General features: G+C 41.4%; 1 protein-coding gene across 2 annotated transcripts in view; it reads right to left on the reverse strand.

Annotated features, from left to right (window-relative positions):
• The window catches only part of si:ch211-89o9.6 (Krueppel-like factor luna), a 30,372-nt gene extending 10,326 nt beyond the window's left edge, over positions 1–20,046 (reverse strand). The window contains exons 1-4 of one of the 2 annotated variants that reach the window (XM_044346712.1): positions 19,011–20,046; positions 15,282–15,385; positions 14,744–14,861; positions 4,753–4,907 (exon numbers count right to left, since the gene is read on the reverse strand). In XM_044346712.1, coding sequence (XP_044202647.1) covers positions 4,753–4,907; positions 14,744–14,861; positions 15,282–15,385; positions 19,011–19,308 — 675 coding nt within the window. In that variant the 5' untranslated portion in view covers positions 19,309–20,046. The remainder of the gene's footprint in view (positions 1–4,752; positions 4,908–14,743; positions 14,862–15,281; positions 15,386–19,010) is intronic. The other variant, XM_044346713.1, reaches the window with a different exon arrangement.
• Between the last annotated feature and the right edge of the window lie 383 nt (positions 20,047–20,429).

The following is a 20,429-nucleotide window of genomic DNA, read 5'->3' on the forward strand; positions in this document are numbered from 1 at the left end:
CATAGTTATATAATGAATACGAGCTTAAAGTGCAGACTCTCAGCTTTAATTTGAGGGTATTCACATCAAAATTGGAGGAAGGGTTTAGGAATTACAGTTCTTTAATATGTAGCTCTCTCTTTTTCAAGGGACCAAAAGCAATTAAACAACTGACTTAAAAGCTGTTTCAATGACAGGTGTGGGCTATTCCTTCGTTATGTCATCATCATTTAAGCAGGTAAAAGATCTGGTGCTGAGTCCAGGTTTGCATATGGGAGCTGTTGCTGTGAACCCACAACAGGCGCTCAAAGGAGCTGTCAGAGCAAGTGAAACAGGCCATCCGTAGGCTGCAAAAAAGAAAATATCCATCAGAGAGATTGCGAATACATTAAGAGTGGGCAAATCAGTTTGGTACATTCTGAGAAAAAAAGAATGCACTTGTGAACTCGGCAACACAAAAAAGCCTGGATGTCCACCGAAGACAACAGTGGTGGATGATCACAGGATCCTTTCCATGGTAAAGAAAAGCCCCTTCACAACATCCAGCCAAGTGAAGAACGCTCTCCAGGAGGTAGGCATATCATTATCCATGTGTACCATAAAGAGAAGACTTCATGAGAGCAAATAAAGAGGGTTCACCTCGAGGTGCAAACTATTCATAAGCCTCAAGAATAGAAAGGCCAGATTAGACTTTTCCAAAAAACATCTAAAAAAGCCAGCCCAGATTCTGGAACAGCATTCTTTGGACAGATGAAACTAAGATCAACCTGTACCAGAATGATGGGAATAAAAAAGTATGGAGAAGGCTTGGAACGGCTCATGATCCGAAGCATATCATCTGTAAAACATGATGGAAGCAGTGTGATGGCATGGACATGCATGGCTTCCAATGGCACTGGGTCAATAGTGTTTATTGATGATGTAACAAATGACAGAAGCAGTTGGATGAATTCTAAAGTGTATAGGCATATACTGTCTGCTCAGACTCAGCCAAATTCAGCAAAGTTGATTTGATGGCGCTTCACAGTACAGATGGACAGTGACCCAAAACATAAAGTGAAAACTACCCAAGAGGTTTTTAAGGCAAACAAGTGGAATATTGCACAATATATAAGGCAGAAAGACCCATGAACACCAACAGCTGAAGACAGCTGCAATAAAGGCCTGGCAAAGCATCACAAAGGAGGAAAACCAGCATTTGGTGATGTCCTTGGGTTCCAGACTTAAGGCAGTCATTGCCTGCAAAGGATTTTCAACAAAGTATTAAAAATTAACATTTTATATATGATTATGTTAATTTGTCCACTTACATTTGAGCCGCTGAAATGAGGGGACTGTGTATTAAAATGGTTGCAATTCCAAAATGTTCCATACATTATTTTTGTTCAACCCCTTGAATTAAAGGCCTGCAATTGCATCTCGATTGTTTCATTTGGCATACAGACCCAAAATTGTGAAAATTGTGTCACTGTCCAAATATTTCTGGATCTAACTGTATATATTTGTCTCCGATCTTTCCCTTGACTTGTTTTATCCTCAAAATCAAAAAGAGAGCTAGTGGTAAAAACCGCCCTGCCCCCTCTGTCCTATTTAATTTTCTGTCCATATTCTCTGCTGGCTGGCATTCTATGCTTCATCCATACGGTAAGGAGGTGACATGTTGGGCAGGTGCTTTTTGATCAGGATGATTTAGACATTGAAGGCTTTTTGGTAGGAAATATGCGTCCATGTGTCCACTCTGCTCTCTAGTAGCTTCTTACAGCAAATTTGCAAAATGGAAACTGCGACTTGCAATACAAGATCATTTCCTCTCATACAGTTTGACACATTTCACTTATTAAAACATATGCCATACTTGTGATCCATGCATTAGCATGACAGAGTTTTATCTGCAGTTTGAGTGACAATGATGTAATGACAAGTATTCATTGTAAAATAAGATGGTAATGAAATAAGACTTAGTGGTTCAATAAGCATATTTATTCCATAAATGATATTATGCATACAAAAACTTACATATTTCATCAAAACACATGACCACTCCTAAAAGTGCCCTCAAACATTTACAAGAAGTACATGGACACGATTGTACAGATCCAGTAAGAGTAACTGAATACTGGCCAAGACTGAACACCTCACAAGTGATTATTATTTATACTAAATATCCCATTATAAGCAACACAGAACAGACCAGGGCCAACACATCCTAAAGTTAAAGTAGCTCCTAGCTGGCCGAGTTAGGAGAAACTCCTAAATATTAGGGGCCTGTCAGTCCTAATGTTAGGACTCCTAAGTTTTTGGGCTGAGAGTAATTCACAAACCATTTTAGCTTTTAGCTCCTCAGTCTGAGAGAAGTTAAGGAAATCCAGAGACTTGTAAGTCACTGAGACCTGCTCACAAGGTACAGGTAGAGGGCCTCCTTGCTTCAGGATCTTGGAAAAATTCAATGATAACGAACTTTGTGAAGTATATTTTGATGGTGGGAATAAGGATCTAATCAGTGTACCAATATATTATAAAACAGAATAAGACCAGATATAACGGTTTAAACACTCCATCAGAAAAAAACAGTTTGGTACGGATGAACCCATAATATAACCACCATCTGTCAGAATTGACATCACGCCAAAATACACTCTTCATGCTTTTGTTTGACAGCTGAGGTGAACATTAAATAATCACCAACTGCAACAAATAAATGGATAAAGCTGATTTCCTGGCCATCACTGGACTACCTGGTTAAATAGGCACTATATAGAGAGTTATCCAATCAATGAATGATCTTTTTCAGTCAACTAGAAAAAAAAAATCTCACTATCAGTAAGTAGATGGCGTTTGTCAGATACAATCAACAGAACAAGTAGCCTAATTAAGTATTAATCAAGTATTTTACCTTGTTTCATTTATGAAACCTATCTTGTCACACTGTATGTGTTTATGAATGTTCTCCTAAACATTCACTAACACAGCCCAGTCACCTGTCAACCAATCACTGTGGAGATAGTGCTATGTCAGACATACCAACAGGGTCAACCCTGCCCCATCTCTTCGCTCAGGAATTTCTCAGGTCCTTGCTGAAAGTGTCTCTCAACAGCTTTGCTTTGTGAATCGGTCTTAAGAGGAAACTCTTTGTTAGGAACTTTTAGGACTTCTAGTGATAGTGATCCGTTGTGAATACGGCCCCAGTACATGTTTCTGTATTATTTCATGTAACAGCTGAAGAGGGAGTGTCCTAGTGATTCAGATGCATACCATGCAGTATACTGTATCACTGTGTCAGTTTCTACTGTCCACCTTTGAATAAAGACAAAAATGCACAAAAAATAAAAAAAAACAGCTGAATAAATTATTCAGTTTGGGACTGTTGGATGTTGGACTGACACACTAATATGTTATGATACTGAAAGAGACATGTTCCTTCATCACCATGAAGACACACACTGCAGTTTGTTTTGACTCAGTCCCACACACACACCATCCTGCTGCCAGAAAAACTCACTGGAGCATCAAACACGGATTAATCCGCCACTGAAAATAGTCCCCAACAGATGCACCATTTCTTCTTGTTTGAGTAACATTTGCTAAAAACTACAGTGACCAGCTGTTTTATGAAATTACTGAACTTTTTAAAAAATGAAACGATATATTTGTGAGGCATTTTTTAAGATTTACGTCCACAATAGGAACCACAGGCAGGCTAGGGAAGTCAGAGAGGGAAAAAGAAAGAGACAGACTAACACATTTTTGACATTGTTTTTTCATGGAATTAGTTGACAATAACAAAAATATACAATGCCTTTTTTTTAGGATGATTCTGGGAAATGAGGTCCAGGAAGAGGCAGAGTGTGCAGTGGGTCAACCCAAGCATGCGTATAGGACACTGATAAACTGCAATTGTAATTCCTTTTATTTAACTAAGATTTCTCTCTTTGAAAACACATTTAAAAACACTTCTATTGTTAACTATTATGTGAAATATTTAAAAATCTGTTCAGAAAGTTCTTATGAAGGTCTTGTGTAGAACAAATTAATTCTGTTGAGCAGAAAGTCACTTTCCACTGCCAACACTGAGTCAAGAGGTCTTTTCTCTTTCCTTATTACACTCTAGACTGCAGGTAAGAAGACAGTTCAGTTGTGTTCCCAGGTCTCCTCTTCAGTATAAATTTCAGGATGGCTCTTTTGCTGATGTGTTTTGAGGTTTCTTATCCAGGCGAATCCCCTGCCACACAACCCACAGCTGTACGGTTTCTCCCCGGTGTGAACTCTCTGGTGTTTCCTCAGGTTCCCGGCCTCTGAGAACATCTTCCCACATGTGGAACAGCTGAAAGGCTTCTCTCCTGTGTGGACGCGTTGGTGGATCTCCAGCTTCTTGGGCCGGTTAAAAGCTTTGCCGCAGTAGCTGCACACAAATAGTCTTTCCTTGGCACTGGCCCGATGACAGGCTTTGCTGCCGTCGCTGAGGGGCTGAGACAGGGGGAAAGTGGGGCTGTAACGGGCCCAGCCATTAATACTGGAAGAGGTTGATGGGAAATCAGCTGCAGCCATCGTGTAAGAACAAGACAGCCTCCTTCCTTCCACTTCAGCCGCTGAAGTCTCGTCAAAAAACTCTTCAACTAATGAGTTAGCACTTTTATTGTCACACAACACGTCAAACTGTGAGTCATTGCTGCCATCATCGATATACTGGTGAGAGTTTATCATTTCCTGCTGCGAGTCTCGGTCCTCTACAGAGGCACTGAGTTCAGACTTAAGGAGAGGAGAGGAGCCACTGACCTCCACTCCTCTGCTGCCGCTGCTGCTACTATGCCTCGTCCTGCTGCTCTGGATCTGGGTCTGGGACTGGGACTGGCTGGAAGTGGACTGGGTGTCCTGCTGTTCAAGAAAGGGTCTCTGTCCTGCAGCTCCACAGGGAACACACTCCACCACTCCTTCAGGACACAATGTGGGGGGAAGGATGGAGAAAAAAACATTATAGTTAATAATAATAATACTTGTCTCTTGATATAGATTGTGTGAGCAGAAGAGAGAGAGAAGCAGCACCCTTCTGCAGAAAATAAGGCTCAAATGGTAAATTCAGTAGGGATGAAAATCTTACAATTCGATTTGGTTCCAATTCTTAGTGTCATGATTGAATTCAGAATCGATTTCTTAATTCGAAACCGATTCTTGACTTGATAAATAGGAAGAGGGCACTATATTTAGGCTCTTACTCCTGTATCATTCACTCCTCTGTCCTCAGTCTACTGAAATGCAATATGAAACATCACTGACAGTTAAATTAATTGGTCTTGATGAAGGTCACTGCCTGGCCAACAGAAAAAAGCGAAGTTTCCTTTGCTTTGAGTGAGTGTGAGAGTATGCAGCTGTTCGATTTAGAAAAGTTAACTGTATTAATTGGGAAGCATCTTACAGTCTATTGCATTTATGAGAATAAAGATGTGCAATTTACTGACCAACATCACTAGTTCAATGCTTTTTATAAAAACAGAAGTTGGTGTATAAAAAGGACAGAACTCCCCATGCACAGCCAGTATTTTCAGACAGGTGCTGGTCGGTCGCAGGAACATATAAGGTGAAAATCAGAATATACCACCGCACACTGTAATGACTTTACTGTGACTTTATTGAGAGCGAACCACGCATTTCGCCTGTAGCTTCTTCAGGTTTGCTCAATACGTTGGTGTATATTCGAGAGAAGGCCATCGTTATCCTAAATGCTGTACGGGTGCAAAGCCGTACAGAATCAAACAGAATGGACAGAGTTATTTTCTTCACCCCATTAGAGTTGGTTTAACTTTTGTAAAATGCTGTAGTGTGTGTTGGTTGGTTGACTCGTTTGTTAATGCTGGATTCGGTCTCTGGGCGATGGGATACAACATAATACGGGTGCAACTAACAATTATTTTCATTATCGATTAATATGCCCATTATTTTCTCGATTAGTTGATGAATCGTTTAGTCAGATAATTGTGAAAAAAATGCTCTTATAATTCCTCAAAATCCAAGGATGGTAAATGGACTGCACTTATATAGTGCCTTTCTAGTCTTCTGACCACTCAAAGTGCTTTACACTGCATGCCTACATTCACCCATTCACACACACACATTCATACACTGATGGCTCCCATGCAAAGTGCCAACCTGCTCATCAGAAGGGGAATTTAATGCATTCACACACTGATGGCATAGCCAATGAGAGCAATTTGGGGTTCAGTATCATGCCCAAGGACACCTGGGCAAGACATGCTGACTGGAGGAACCGCGAATTGAACCCCCAGTCTTCCGAGTAGTTGATGACCTGCTCTACCTCCTGAGCCACAGCCACTCAAAGAGATACATTCAAGTGTCAAACAGTCCAAAACCCAAAGATATTCACTTCACTATCATGTATGACACAGAAAAGCTTAATTTAAGAAGCTACTAGAAAGACCTGTGCCTCTTGTGCTTCACTAATGCCACCAGCGGACTCCCATGTCATGCTTCTGCTGCCTCAGCTGGCGGCACTAGGCAGAGGCCACTGAGTCTGTCCTCTCCCTCCATGCCAGCCCAGTGACAGCTGAGGATGGTGTGTCGGCTTGGTGGGAAGTGTGGAAGCCCCCAATGTGCTCCCCCTTTCAATAGGAGGGGCGATACAGGCAGGCCCGTTCTAGCCCTCCCTGTTGAACCCCTCGCCTTGCCGCTCACGGCTCGTCACCCGGTGTGGGTGCGGTTCTTTGGCCCTCTCTCCACCTGACGAGACAGAGCTCTGAAGAAGGGCTATGCACTCCAGTTCTGCCATCGACCTTTTCCTATGAGCAGCCTACTTCTGATGTCTCCATTCCCACCAAGACGGCAGCGTTGGAGAAGGAAATAGCCGCACTCCTCTGAAAAGGGGCCATATCAACAGTTCCCCAGTTGGAGGCACAGAGGGGCTTCTTTTCCCCATATTTTCTAGTTCGCAAGAAATCAGGAGGCTTGAGACCGATACTGGACCTGCGTGTCCTGAACGGTCACATTGCACGCCATTCCATGTTGACGGTCAGACCGGATGGGTGAGATCTGCCGCCTTGGTCCCAGTGGGGATTGTCATGTTGCTGCTCGGGATGATGTCAGCAGCTCACCTGTTGGTACGTATGGGGTTACTGCATGTTAGAAACCTCCAACAGTGGTTCTTGTGGCTTCAGCTGCACCTGAGCCAGGACAAACAGCACAAACTCCACATCCCCACACTGACACAGAGAGACATGATGTTTCAGGACTCAGCCAGCTGTCTCTGTGATGGGGTGCATCCCTCATTATGTCCAGGTCTTCATGTACGCATCCCTGGCCAGTTGGGACAGGACCCTTGACCAAGCCAATGTGGGAGGCACTTGGTCGAGCTTACCCTGCCACATCAACCTGCTGGAGTTCACAGTAGTTCAGAAGGTACTTCACCACTTTGACTCGCAACTGACTGGTAAGCACATCATGGTGAGATCAGACAGCACCACAGTGGCGGCCTACCTGAATAAACAGGGGGGTATTAAATTCCTGGCCCTGCACAGGTTGGCGGTATCCATCCTGATCTGGGCAGATCGTCACCTCCGCTCCCTGAAAAACCACCATGTTCCAGGGTCCCTCAACGTGCGGACGGGTGTGAGGTCACGGACCTCAGTCCATGCTCATGCCCCCTAGATAGGGAATCCTAGATTTCCTACAGGGCTTATTCATCAGTGGTTGTGCTGCATCCACTTGCAGCAGCAGTTACAGTGGGCCACAACAGTTAAGTTCACCTTTTGTGCAGTCCAGGGATCGAGACTGTTGAGCCTTGGCTACAAGTTTGGCTATCAGCAATAATTAATGATTATCAAAGATAATTATTAAAATCAATAAAAATTAGTAATGAGAATTAATAATAACGGGCACAACCCTGGAGTCAGGGAAAAAGATAGGCTATTCAGTCTCAAAGTGTACATATCTATCAATTTGGAACTTATACTACAAACAAAATCACAATTTCAACAGCTAGTTATGGATGACGGATTTTGGAGTTCTTTGCAGAGCAGAGGTTGGCAAAACTCATTCTTGTGCAACATTAAAACAGACAACAGGTATATCCAAAAGCATTTATTTAACAAAAGGTAAAAGAGCAAAACACACAATATTAATCTAGCTAATTGTACCTATATACAAGATGTATGTGTGTATATGTGGGGAGGACAATGGCAAGATTTCACCTGGTGACCAAGCACTACTACAGACAACTACAGAGACAAGAGGCCAGACGATATGGTTTCTTGAACCACATGTGCTACGTGAAGCAGAGTGTGCAAAGTTGGGTCTTAAACCTCTTAACTGTGTGGTTCTCTGTTTAAGGCCAATTGGTGTAGGCTAAAGGTGCCAGGTTAGGAAGAGGTTAGTTGTATGCAAGGCCTAGTTACTGGATGTAACATGTGTTAAGCATGCTAACATTAACTTAGCGGTGTGGCTATTCTTGCTTAACCGTGCTGTCACTATATGTTGCTAGGTTATGCCCAGTTGTTACCAAGTCCATGGAGAAAGAGATGCTTTGTGGTGTTCTGCTTCTTAGCTGGTGAATCCGAGGATGAGTCAGGCTACAAAGAGTTTGGCTCCAAAGCTGAAGGATGCAGGCTTTGCTGGGTAGACAGTGCTCCAGCCGTGCAGGTCAGAGGGTCCAGGTCACTCCTTTGTGCAGTCCTTATAGAATTAGCGGCAAGCTAACTCTGCTTCATGGCTTCTGTACTTGTTAAATCAGCCAGCAGACTTGTGTGGTAGCTGCTGACACTAGACAACTTACTTACTGAGTCTTAGGCAGGCTCTAGTGTCTCCTGCCGTAAAGAAAAAGGGGTTTGTGTGTGTCTGCTGTGAGTAGGCCACACAAGAGAGCAGAGAGCTGCTCCAGCAGCAGCTGGGGAGGGAAAAAGAGTGAGAAGAGGGGGATCTCTAATTTTGTTAACCTGAGTCCATAGATGGAGTTTCACACTTAGGTGCAAACAACCAAGGACTGAGGTTTCTTAGAGCCTTGAAACATGTGGTCAGCTAGTGAGACCCAACAAGACTAACAGCATCCTGTCATCCTGGGGACAGTGGAAAATGTGTTTGGGAAGATCTTTCCTGGAACGCCTCCAGGACGAAAGGGATGCCCTATTATTTATAATTTTTCATTTCCTTGTTTATTTATGTTAAACTATTGCTTAACAAATGACAAACTGAATTGAGCACTGACTACAACAGAGCGCATCTTCTCATGCTGTTACTATAACTGGCTGGCTACTCAGCGCAAGACCTATTCCTACTGTACCAGTCCATCTATCCCTGTCCGTCTACTTTAGATATGAGGATGCTTTGCTTTGTATAATGATCTCTCCTTTCATCCAGCCTCTCGTCGCCATACTTTCTCTGTCTGCAGTCTGTTATTATGAACATGCTTACTTGTAAAAAGCTGATTAGAAACCTGGTTACACGTATGTATAGCAGAGAAATCAGTGTTTTCCATGGAGTAAAATCTACCTGTGGAAACCAGGTTTCTCTAATCCCATACTCCAATTACAGAAAACAGGTTTCTTGTTCACATGACAGTTAAGAAATCAGCTTCTGGATAAAAGCAACTGACACCTGGTTACTCAAGTGCATGTGAACACACTGCATGGTAATACAAGTCAGTGATTTCTGTCAAACCTCGCTTCCCGAAGTCAATTTAGTATTCATCACTCTCCACAAAACATGCATCTTACCAATCACTACAATAATACAATCTCAATTATTTTGGCCTAATGTATTTTTATGTATGTATATATACACACACACACACACACACACATTTTGTATATATTATTTAATTTATCTATGTTTTTTTCATACATTTTATTATTTGTTTTTCAGTTGAATTATATTTAAAGTTCAAGGAAATCCACTGTTAAAATGACAGGTTTTTTTAAGTTCAATAAATGCATGACGTTTCCAAAGGCAGTGAGTTATCATGTTAAATTGTTGTGATGTCAATATTGACCAAAATAATCATAATTATGATTTTTTGCATAATTCAGCAGCCCTACTTGGTGCACTGTCTGGGGTGCCTAGTCTGGAGCAGACTGAGACGTTGGTAAGTGTTCCGCTTGTTCACTGGTTTTTTGCAGCACGGTGCAAGACCCTCTGGCAGGTGGTGCTCGACCAATGGACTGCTGCTGTTTTTGGTAGGCTTTTCTCAGAAATGGAGCCTCGAAGGGGTAAACCAATAGTGAGGCCTGTTAGAGGGCTCTGCACGTACTCACAGAACTGTTACATCTAGTTACATTCAGGTAACTACTATTTTCATATTGCATTTCAGTGAGCTGAGGACACCTGTGAATGCTTTGGCACAAGTAAACTGGAGCAAGAGATTAAATATAGTGCCCCCTTTTCTATTCATCCAATTGAAAATCAATTCTGATTTGAATCATGACACCATGGCCCTGTTTACGCCTGGCATTAACATGCGTCTCGGGTGATCTGATCACAAATGGACCGCTTTAAGTATGTCTGTTCATACTTGGTATTAACATGCATCTCCACATGCATCTTGAGTGACCACTTGTGATCGGATCTCACTTCCCTGCCCTATGCAATAAACATGTACATCATTACCATTTGCAAAGACACATTCATTCTTTTTTAACCGGCGGGAGGACCGGGGGTCTGTGTATCCTCCGTCCAAAGTTGTGTTCAACTTGTCTGATAACAGGATAAACAAATATACAATGCATTGTGTGCCCCCTCACGAAAATCAAATGCCTATCCTGTTGATTTGCTCTAGCGCCATGTCGGAACACACACACACACACACACATATATATATATATATATATATATAGAGAGAGAGAGAGAGAGAGAGAGAGAGAGAGAGAGAGAGAGAGAGATATATGCAGCAATCTCCCCACAGCTGCGTCTCCCCATTGAGAGACACTGTGCGCATTTACGCAGGAGGCACAGCAGCGTAACTTCACTGATTTTTTAAATCTCAGACACGCCAACAGGATCAGTCAGGATCTAATGTTAATTAATGTTCTGTGTTCTTCTACACATCTAGCGGGTCAGCTGTTATTCGCAGTCTACGTTCATACAGTGAAACTGTTTGGTGTAAAGCAGCCACCCTCCTGATAAATCCTGAGCTTCATTATGTCAAGCAGCACAGTCAAACTAAAACCTGTGGTTAACTTGACAGGACAGAGGAAACTATCCAGCAACATTTAGCTTCTGATTTTTTTTTTTTTTAAAAGACAAGTGAAAAACACCATTTGCTGGTTTTGGTTTAATTTCTATTCCACTTGTCAATGTGAAGGGGAAAATGGGTTAGGGAAATGGGAAAAACGGGGAAAAATGGGAGGTGGATTACATTTTTTTAATTCACATGAAAAACAGAAAAACAAAATAATGCATTTCTTTATCCTGTTATCAAACAAGTTGAACACAGCTTTGGACCAGGAGGCAGCAATGCAATTCCTGTGCCTAGTCTGCAAGAAAATAGAGGATGTCATTGCGTTTACAAAGCTAAATGAATGTGGCCACATGCGGCCCAGACCCCTCCGAATGTGGTTTGAGTGATCGGATCTCAATGTGTCCACAAAGCGTCTTGGGTGCGTTCATGCTAGGGGTGCAACGGATAGTAGTGGATCCGTACAGATCGCCCCCCACAGTTTGGCAGGCATGTGAACCGCGAATTACTTGCAAAATGTAATGTCTGATTTAAGACAAAGTAAACAAACTGCTGTGAGTACAAGTCATGGACAGACTTAGCGCGCTAACTGGGATTTTGAGGAGCAATGACGAAATCAGCATCTAACGGGTCCGAAGTGACATCTGCAGGTATAACGTTATTTACATGCTGTTTAATGTGCTGCAGATGACCAGCTAATTAGCCTTCTAGCTGCTAACTGACCTTAGTGGTGAATGTTTGTTTGGTGGCTCATTCAACAAACTGAGCTGCAGGACAAGATGTGTGTTCTTGATGTGGACACAGGCTGCTGTTTCATTCACTACCATGTTTAAAAGAGGAAAGTATCATGCTTCATGTTGCCATTTAAGTTAACAAAGATATAGATAAGATAAGATAACAAAAACATAAAAGGGTAATCCTGTGATTTAGTATTTTTTGCACTTCTATAATTCTGGGGTACTCAAAAGAGACTAGAGATTAAAAAAAAGACGAGAAGAATAGAAAAAAGAATGGAAGCATCAAAAGCTGACATTTCCTGACCTTTAATCTCTCCTATAGATATGTACCAGTATACCATTTCTACTGTATACTGTGGTGAAACATCTGATGGTATCAACCAGGGTCCGAAATTAACACCCACCAAGCACCAAACACGGGTAGATTTCCCGTTTGGCGAGTAAATTTCGGAAAGCTATCAAGTCATGTCACAAAATATCTGCCGTGATGGCTCAGAGGAAATTACTCATGTTTGGCCCTCTGCAGTGTAGCTGCAGAGGGCCAAACATGAGCACCATATGTGGTTTTTACGTGTGTCCAAACGGTGCAGCAAAACTGTGTCTACACAGAAAGCACAGCAGAGCAGCAGCGAGTGCTCCATCTGTGTGTCTACACAGGAGGCCTTCAGATACAGTGTTAAGCGTAGATCACCCGCATTTTGGAAGTGTTTAGAGCCCAATCACAATGATTGTAGTTACACATGTAAAACAGAGAAAAATAGACTTAAAGCCTAAAAAATATGCTTTGGGTTGGGGCTGTTGAGCTGTTAGGCCAGCGCTGTAGACACAGCTATATTGATTACAAATAAGCGTACTGTTCTGTCAAACTAAAATAATTTTGCATTCAACATAATAGCTTATTATCTCAATGAAATGTACTAAAACAAGTGTGTATGCGACACAAAAACCCTTGGCAGGTGAGTCAAAAAGTTAATTTCGGACACTGCTATCAACACTGCTAACCATTTCCCGTAACCATCATTACCATGATTATCATGGTTTTCAGAAAACACCGTGAACACAGAGCAGCTCTCCTGCCTTCAGCAGCAGTTTGATTTTGTTTAGCCACAAGTGGCCTGTAAGAGCCCAGTATAACTAATATTTACAAATGTCTCTTTATTTTACAAATTAATTTAACACCCAGCAGATAAAACTTATTACAAAGTTTTTGCACTCCAGAAATCAATCCATCAGTTTTATCTGGAAAAATTCATGCATTTTTAATGAATGAATGAATCTATGTGTGTAGAATCTAAGAGACACTGGGCTGCATTTTAAGTTCTTTCCAGCCAACTGTAAAACTTTGAACAACCTGCTTTTGTTTATAGTGTTTAAACTGTTTTTGATGTTATTTGTATTGGAGCATACAGACCGCAGATCAGAGAATAAAATCCCAGGTGATCATGGTGTAAAGTCATTTAACTATGTTTTAGCACTAATAGTAGGATTTCATGGAAACTTTGATTATCATCATGTAGGGTTGTAACACATCACAAAACTCATGGTTCGGATCGCATCATGGTTTTGAGTCATGGATTGGATCATTTTTCAGATCAGCAAAAAAAAAACGGGACAGAGTGCACAGTAAACTCGGCAGCCACACATTTCTCTGTTCTGTATTTCTCTGTTTTTGTGTCTTCAGGTTATGCTAACCCATTGTTGCTAACCCCCTTTACTTTTCCAGCATTTGGGGAAACAACAGACATGACTTTTTAGCATTTATTAACTGACACACTGTAGTCTGTACTGTACATTTACTGCCAGACTGACAACTTACTACTAACCTTTTCCTCTGCTCCGCTCGTATCCACCGTCACTTCTCTGCCCCTCGCTCTTTCCCACTCACTATGCAAACATATTCCTTAACGAAGCCACGCTACCAATAGCTTCCCAGGCAACGACAGAGGTTGACTCGTACCAGAACAGCACTACACAGTATCGATTTCCGCATGAATGGATATTCATTCAGATATCAAATATAAAAAAAATTTTTTTTTGGCCTGGTGGGGGTTCTCGTTGTGTCATTATGGAGAAACATAGATTCAGTAAACATTCAGTACGTTCAGTAAATGTTGAGTACAGTTAGACCGAGCAGTCTCCATTAAGTTGGGTGAGTTCAAAGTTGTGAAAACAACAGGGGTGTTTTGAATACACCCCCGTTTTGTTAGTCTATCCCTCCCGCCACAGGAAATAATGGATTACTCCCGGAAAGCTACGGATGTAGAACTTTTCTCCTTATGAAAATAACACAGAGATTATTCGACCAATAAGAATTTAGTCAGACGAGAGCATATCAACCAACTAATTGACCAGTCGACCAGCAGACTACAGCCCTACAAATATCCATACTTCCCTTTTTTGATTATGTGATATTTTTACCTACAATAATCGTAGCATGAAAATTTGATACCAGCAAATCCCTACTCCAGTATGGGTCAAACTTCGAAAACACTGGAACCTACAATTCTGATAAGGCAACTTGATAGCGTTTTGTTAGACGGTCCACATGCACAGCTCCAGTTTAAAACCGAATATTTGTGTTAAAAATTTCTCCAAGCCCAAGCAATGATCCTGAAGACATCACTATGACATTATCAAGTTTATTTTCTCAGTTGTTAACACTCCTCCAGAGCCACAGGGGACATTATAAAACTGTTTACACAGGCTGATACCCCCATAACTAATAAACTGGCAATGAGTAAAATCAGTGGATTACCCCTTTAAATAAGAAACTATCGGATGAATGAATAAGAAAACAGGAATCTGACCAAGCATCAGTATCATTTTCAATACTTTCTCTCTGTCTCTGTACACTCACCATCATCTCTAATGAGTGGCACATCTTCTTCTATTTCTTCATGTTGTGACATGTTTGCCTCCACCTTCTCCTCCTTCACCAGCAGTGCCTCTGGCTCCACCAGCTCCACATCTGGTGACTGCAAGGCAAGTTTGTCACTTGGCCAGCAAAGATCTGGTTCATGCTCATGCAGCTACAGTGCACGCACTCACTCACTCACTCACTCACTCATTCAGAGCAGCTATCAAAGATAACACTGTTGGATGTTTACAGCTGAGCTCCTGTGCTGGACAGTTTGCTCAGCAGCCAACCTGTCCCCATGGATTAAAGCAAGAAAAGATTTGTGAGCCTGAAAAGTTGTCCTGGAGGAAATGTATTGAATTATTACAGAAATTTAAAACTGCTCTATGCCAGAAATCAGGCACGGTGCCTGAGAACTTTAACCACTGTGTCCCATCCCTGTATGTCTGTTACCCCAGCTCTGACTTCTGAGCTTCTCTGTGTGCGCAACATCTCCTGACCTCAACAGTCACCCTGTCAGCCCTCGTGGTATGCTTACTTTACTTTGGATGCTGTCAGAATGGATTGGCTCACTGGTTGTGTCCCCTTCAGTGGCTTTGCCAGACCACAGAGCCACATCCAACTGTCGCTCAAACACACCACCTACAAAAAACAAACAAAAACTTCTTTTAGACACACTGACGTACATTTCCATGGTCAGTATTGACAGTGTCACCACATTGGAAGCAGAGAAACAGTTGTCTTTAAATAAGTGTAAAAATAAACCCAAGCTGAATCAAATGACAATGTGTTACGTGAAAGGGGTCACTCGTCATGTAGAAATAACAGAAAAAGATCACCCAATTCTTTTAGCTCACCGTACTGGCTTTTAATATCGTCTATTGGCAGAAACTTGAAATAAATGCTAATGTTGCTCAGTGTCTGCTGAACGTGTAACTAGGCTACTGTTTGGTAACAGATCTTTACAAGCTCATCAGATTTTTTTTCATGTTTTCTACACCTTAGTGCCCCCTACAGGCTCTATATGTCCAATTAAAAACTCTGTTCCCATCAGCCTTTATTCCACCATGTTTTTTTTATTACTACACCAACTGTTCCAACAAAGCTAAGTGTAAAAACTTGATTTGTGATATTAATGCATTCATTCACATTTGGCATTGTCTTTCAGATCTTTAATCTTTAAATTCAAACTGTGGAAGGAAATATTATTATTTAGAGAAAATAAACACAAAGACAGTCCAGGTGCTGAACATTGCCTGCCATGGATTAATTCTGCTTAAATTACAGTGCTGAAAGCAAAAGGATAAACAATCTTTCACCAATGTAACTACCTATATTACAATGTGACAGTGTTGCTTTATGTGTCTGCATTTAGATTCAGTTCAGCTGCTATTATATATATATATATACGTATACACACACACACACACACACACACACACATCAGTGAAAACTGGTCCATAGAGGCAGAGGAGGTTAATCCTCCTCTAATTTTTGAGAGGCAAGAGGGAGATCAAAATATATAAAAGACTATTTGGTTGAAGTAAACCATTACCAAATCTCAGTATTATTTATAAAATATTTTTTCTCTCTTCTCTGGAAAAAATCCATTATTGAAATTCTGTTTAAAATGCTTCAACAGCGACACCTGCAGGGCAGGAGGAGAAAGAGCAGTCTGTGTGAAGTGGTGGTGGGAGGCAGTGGGGGACAGAGGAGGATGGGTGCCTGCTGTCCTCCGCAGGATGAGATCTCTTACATCAATTTAATGTACTCTCCTCACCCCTCGCCTGAACCGGAAGTTGTTCCTGATACGCCATTTTGACAGGCGATCTCTGAGGAGCAAGGAAACACGAGAGCAGCCTTCACGGAAGTCTTTTACCGGCCGACATACCCTCTTGTTGGATATCAGTTATTGATTGGACGCTGCAGCTGATCTGACTGACCTGATACATCACTGCAATTTCATACCGAAGTGGAGACAGATTACAGATTAAATTTAAGTGTATCACTATCAAGTTGCCTCTGAGCAGGACACAGGATAAATGCAGAATGCAGGTTTTTATTTAGGTGTTTGCTAAACAGGTAACAGGCTGCAGAGAGGAAACAGCTGCTCTAGCGGTAATAGCTGTGAACCTTTATTAGTGTCATCACAGTGCACGTGTGCAGACACAAACTCCATCAGAAGTTTCTACAGCTTGTTAAAGCTGGCTGACAGCTGTGATCAGCTGTCTCCGTCTTCAGAAACTGACATCGCTTCACATGACGCTTCAGAGGAAAGCACATCTCATGTCTCTTAAAACAAATTTCCTCGTTTCCTCTCTCCTCGCTTAAAGACACAAGTGAGGGAAATGTGGATGCAATTTAAGAGACTTGGGATGCACTCTATGATTGGCCAAGACACATAAAAACACAATCCAAGAGAGGGCGTCCTCCCTAACCAATCAACAACCAGAATGCAATATTGACATTGCGTTGGTCCAATGATAGTTTCCAAATTTCATCTTCAATTCTCTCCACTGTAAGGCAGAGTAGCAGGAGTAGATGGCTCCTTGCGTTAGCCAATGCAACAGTTGGCTTGTTGTAGCAGCCTGAGGGACTCTTTTTACATCCATGGAAGGACTGTTAAGGACTGATGTTAAGCTAACAGGAAAATGGATTTGGACTGTGTGGCGCAGCGGCAAGAGCGACAATCAAACCAGCATCTAACGGGTCCGAAGTGACATTTGCAGGTATGTTTACCTGCTGTTTAATGTGCTGCAGTTGAGCAGCTAATAAACTACATAGCTGCTAACTGACATTAGTGGTGTACTTTTCCCCGGTTAATGTTTGTTTGGAGGCTCGTTCAGCAAGACGTGTGTTCATATTCCTAAGTTATCATCCAGCTTTGATGATGTGGACACAGGCTGTTTCATTCACTACCGTGTTTAAAAAAGGAACGTATCATGCTTTATATTGCAATTTAATATAACAATAATAGAGCATTGAATATTTTATATATTTTAAGATTTTATTTCAACATTGGACATCTTAAATGTTGTTTTCATTTACCATGGGCAAAAGTTCCTTGCTGTACCTTGCTGTAAGTGTGTTACAGAATTTTTTTTTTTTTGCTGATCCTAAAAATGATCTGATCCGTGACTCAAATCCGTGATACGATCCGAATCATGAGTTTTGTGATCCGTTGCACCCCTACTGTTAACATGTCAGCTTTGTAGACTATATTTTGTACATCGTACATATAGATAAGAGTGTGTAAGTCATGTATTTGATACATGCATTAATACTTTCTAATGTGAACCTACACTTTTAGATCTGTGAACGTTTTAAGTGTTCAATCTTTCTTGTATTCAGCACTGATCTGAACCTGTATCAGATTATAAGCTTTGTGGTACTTTATGTATTTCTGTATACTAAGAAAATACATAGGAAACACATGTAAATCATGTGATATGTTGTCTGTTTTTGATAACAACATAAATTTATTGTCACAATAGAACAATACTACAAATTTGAATTTTTTGGTAAAATGACACATTCTGAACCACTCCACGGCTAAAATGAGCACTTCTTTGTTTAGAAACAATATGTATATGCTGACTGTCTTTAAATAAGTAGCCTTTTCACCACTCAGGGGTTTTTGTTTTTGAAAGCAAATTGATTTATTGGCATATAAAATTGCCCCCCACCCCTCCGATTTCATCAGGTGGGGGACAATGATATGGTATGATGCGGTTTATTGAAAGATTCCATGTTGGTTTTCCTCCTGTCCTCCCCAATTTTTGAGGCACCAGCCACCACTGATACACTTATAAAAGATGGGTGGGTAGTAACATGTTTTATATATTTTACACAGGCCACTGTTGATCTAATGTAACAAATCATTGGAGCTTAGTAAGTAAGTAATTAGTCAGTTATTACTATGTAGGTGAACTCCTGTAAGTTGTTCTCTCATGGAAATTAAGTCAAGGAAAGCTCAGTTGACAATTTAAGGCCAACTTTAGTCAACTTGAAAGTGTTCAGTTGTTTTTATTTCAATCAAATTCGATCAGCTGGTACAACAACTCTCTTCCACTAAAATACATTATAAAATACATTCTGGTGTGTGAGAGTCATCAGTATGAATTCACTTCAAACAATGAAAATAGGTTACTGTTTTGTTGTTATGTGAATGCTGACTTTAGGTCCTAAGATTATAAATTGGCTGCATCTGTCTGTTTATTTTCTTTAACACATAAAACACACACTTTAATATTTCTTCTCATCTTACCGGGAGCAGGCGAAGGTTCCTCGAGCCTGTCGTTATTTATCTGGACCCTGGGTCGGCTAACGTTACTGTTCAAGGCGCTCTCCCGGAGCCTCCTCTCGGCATTTCCTCGAGCCATCTTTAACTCCAGCAGATGCAGCTTTCTCTTCAGGGCCTTGTTCTCCCTCTGGCACTGAGACATCTGTAAACTCACCACCGCATAGTCGTCGTCCACCAGCTTACAGATCTCCGCCACCGCTGCATTAGCAAGGACCTCCATGATGGAGGCCAGCTGGGTCTGGAAGGCCAGACGGTTGGACATTGTTTCTCCAGGTGGTAACTCACTGGCTGCTACGTTGTTTTGAAAATACCTTTTGACTCCTCTTGCAGGCTCAAGAAATGCTGAAGGTTTGTTCAAGCCATTACAGCAGTAGTGGAAGACATGAAAACTGAATAGGTATTAACAGCTAAACTACATTTAGCTTCTTCTCTGTCCGCAAGCCCCGACCGCAAACATTTTGCGTAATTTCCGGCTATCTCTTTCTTCTTCGTCGTCGTCGTCGTTGTCGTCTTCTTCTTTGGTATTTTACGGCAGTTGGTATCCTTTGAGTTGGATCACTGTCTCCCACTGGTTTTATCCGTCACTCTTTTCTGTTACTACACTATTTCTGTCCACTCCTACTTTACTGTTACCATTGCCTAATTATTTACTTCCACACTATGCTTTCCCCTCTGATTTTGACAGTCAATTAATATTCACTAGTTCTCCCTTGACCCGCTCCTTTGCTAGCTTGTCTACCTTTTCATTTCCCAGAATCCCTAAATGGGCTGGTACCCACATGAACTTTATGTCTTTTCTCTGACTGGCTAACTTTGAATCAGTAAACAACAATTCATAGATTAAATCTTGATGATTATTGCCTACTCCTGTTTTGTTACTTGACTATTACTGATTATCGCCACCTACCGGACTGGAGTGTGGAACAGTAGATTGGCAGACAAAAAAATTCTCTCTATTAATCTTGTTTTCTTCAGGTACTGGGGTGAGGTGTTGGGGAAGTTCATTGAAATTCAAGTAGTTTCCTGTACACATAAGAGTAGCATGTTTCGTGCACAACCTAGTACTAGAGGGCATAAAGTTGTCCGTCTTGACATTTTTTTATTTGCACTGGTTGTTACTGACTGTTTAGCCAATCGGAAAGGTAGAGGGGCGGGATGTAGAGGGGACCCTGTAGAGTAAACAAACAGTAGACAAACAGAGGAGCTGTGTGAAAGTTGTATATGCTGCTGGAGAGTGTTTATGTTCATTACATTGGCAGATGCAGAGTTTTATAAAGGGGGTGGCGGCTGTGGCTCAGGAGGTAGAGTGCCACTACATGCCCATACTTTTGGCACTTAAAGCACCCAATATATACTTTGGACTATTGCTTAAGTTAGTTGAAT

This window comes from Thunnus albacares, chromosome 3, assembly GCF_914725855.1.
Source record: "Thunnus albacares chromosome 3, fThuAlb1.1, whole genome shotgun sequence".
Taxonomy (NCBI): domain Eukaryota; kingdom Metazoa; phylum Chordata; class Actinopteri; order Scombriformes; family Scombridae; genus Thunnus; species Thunnus albacares.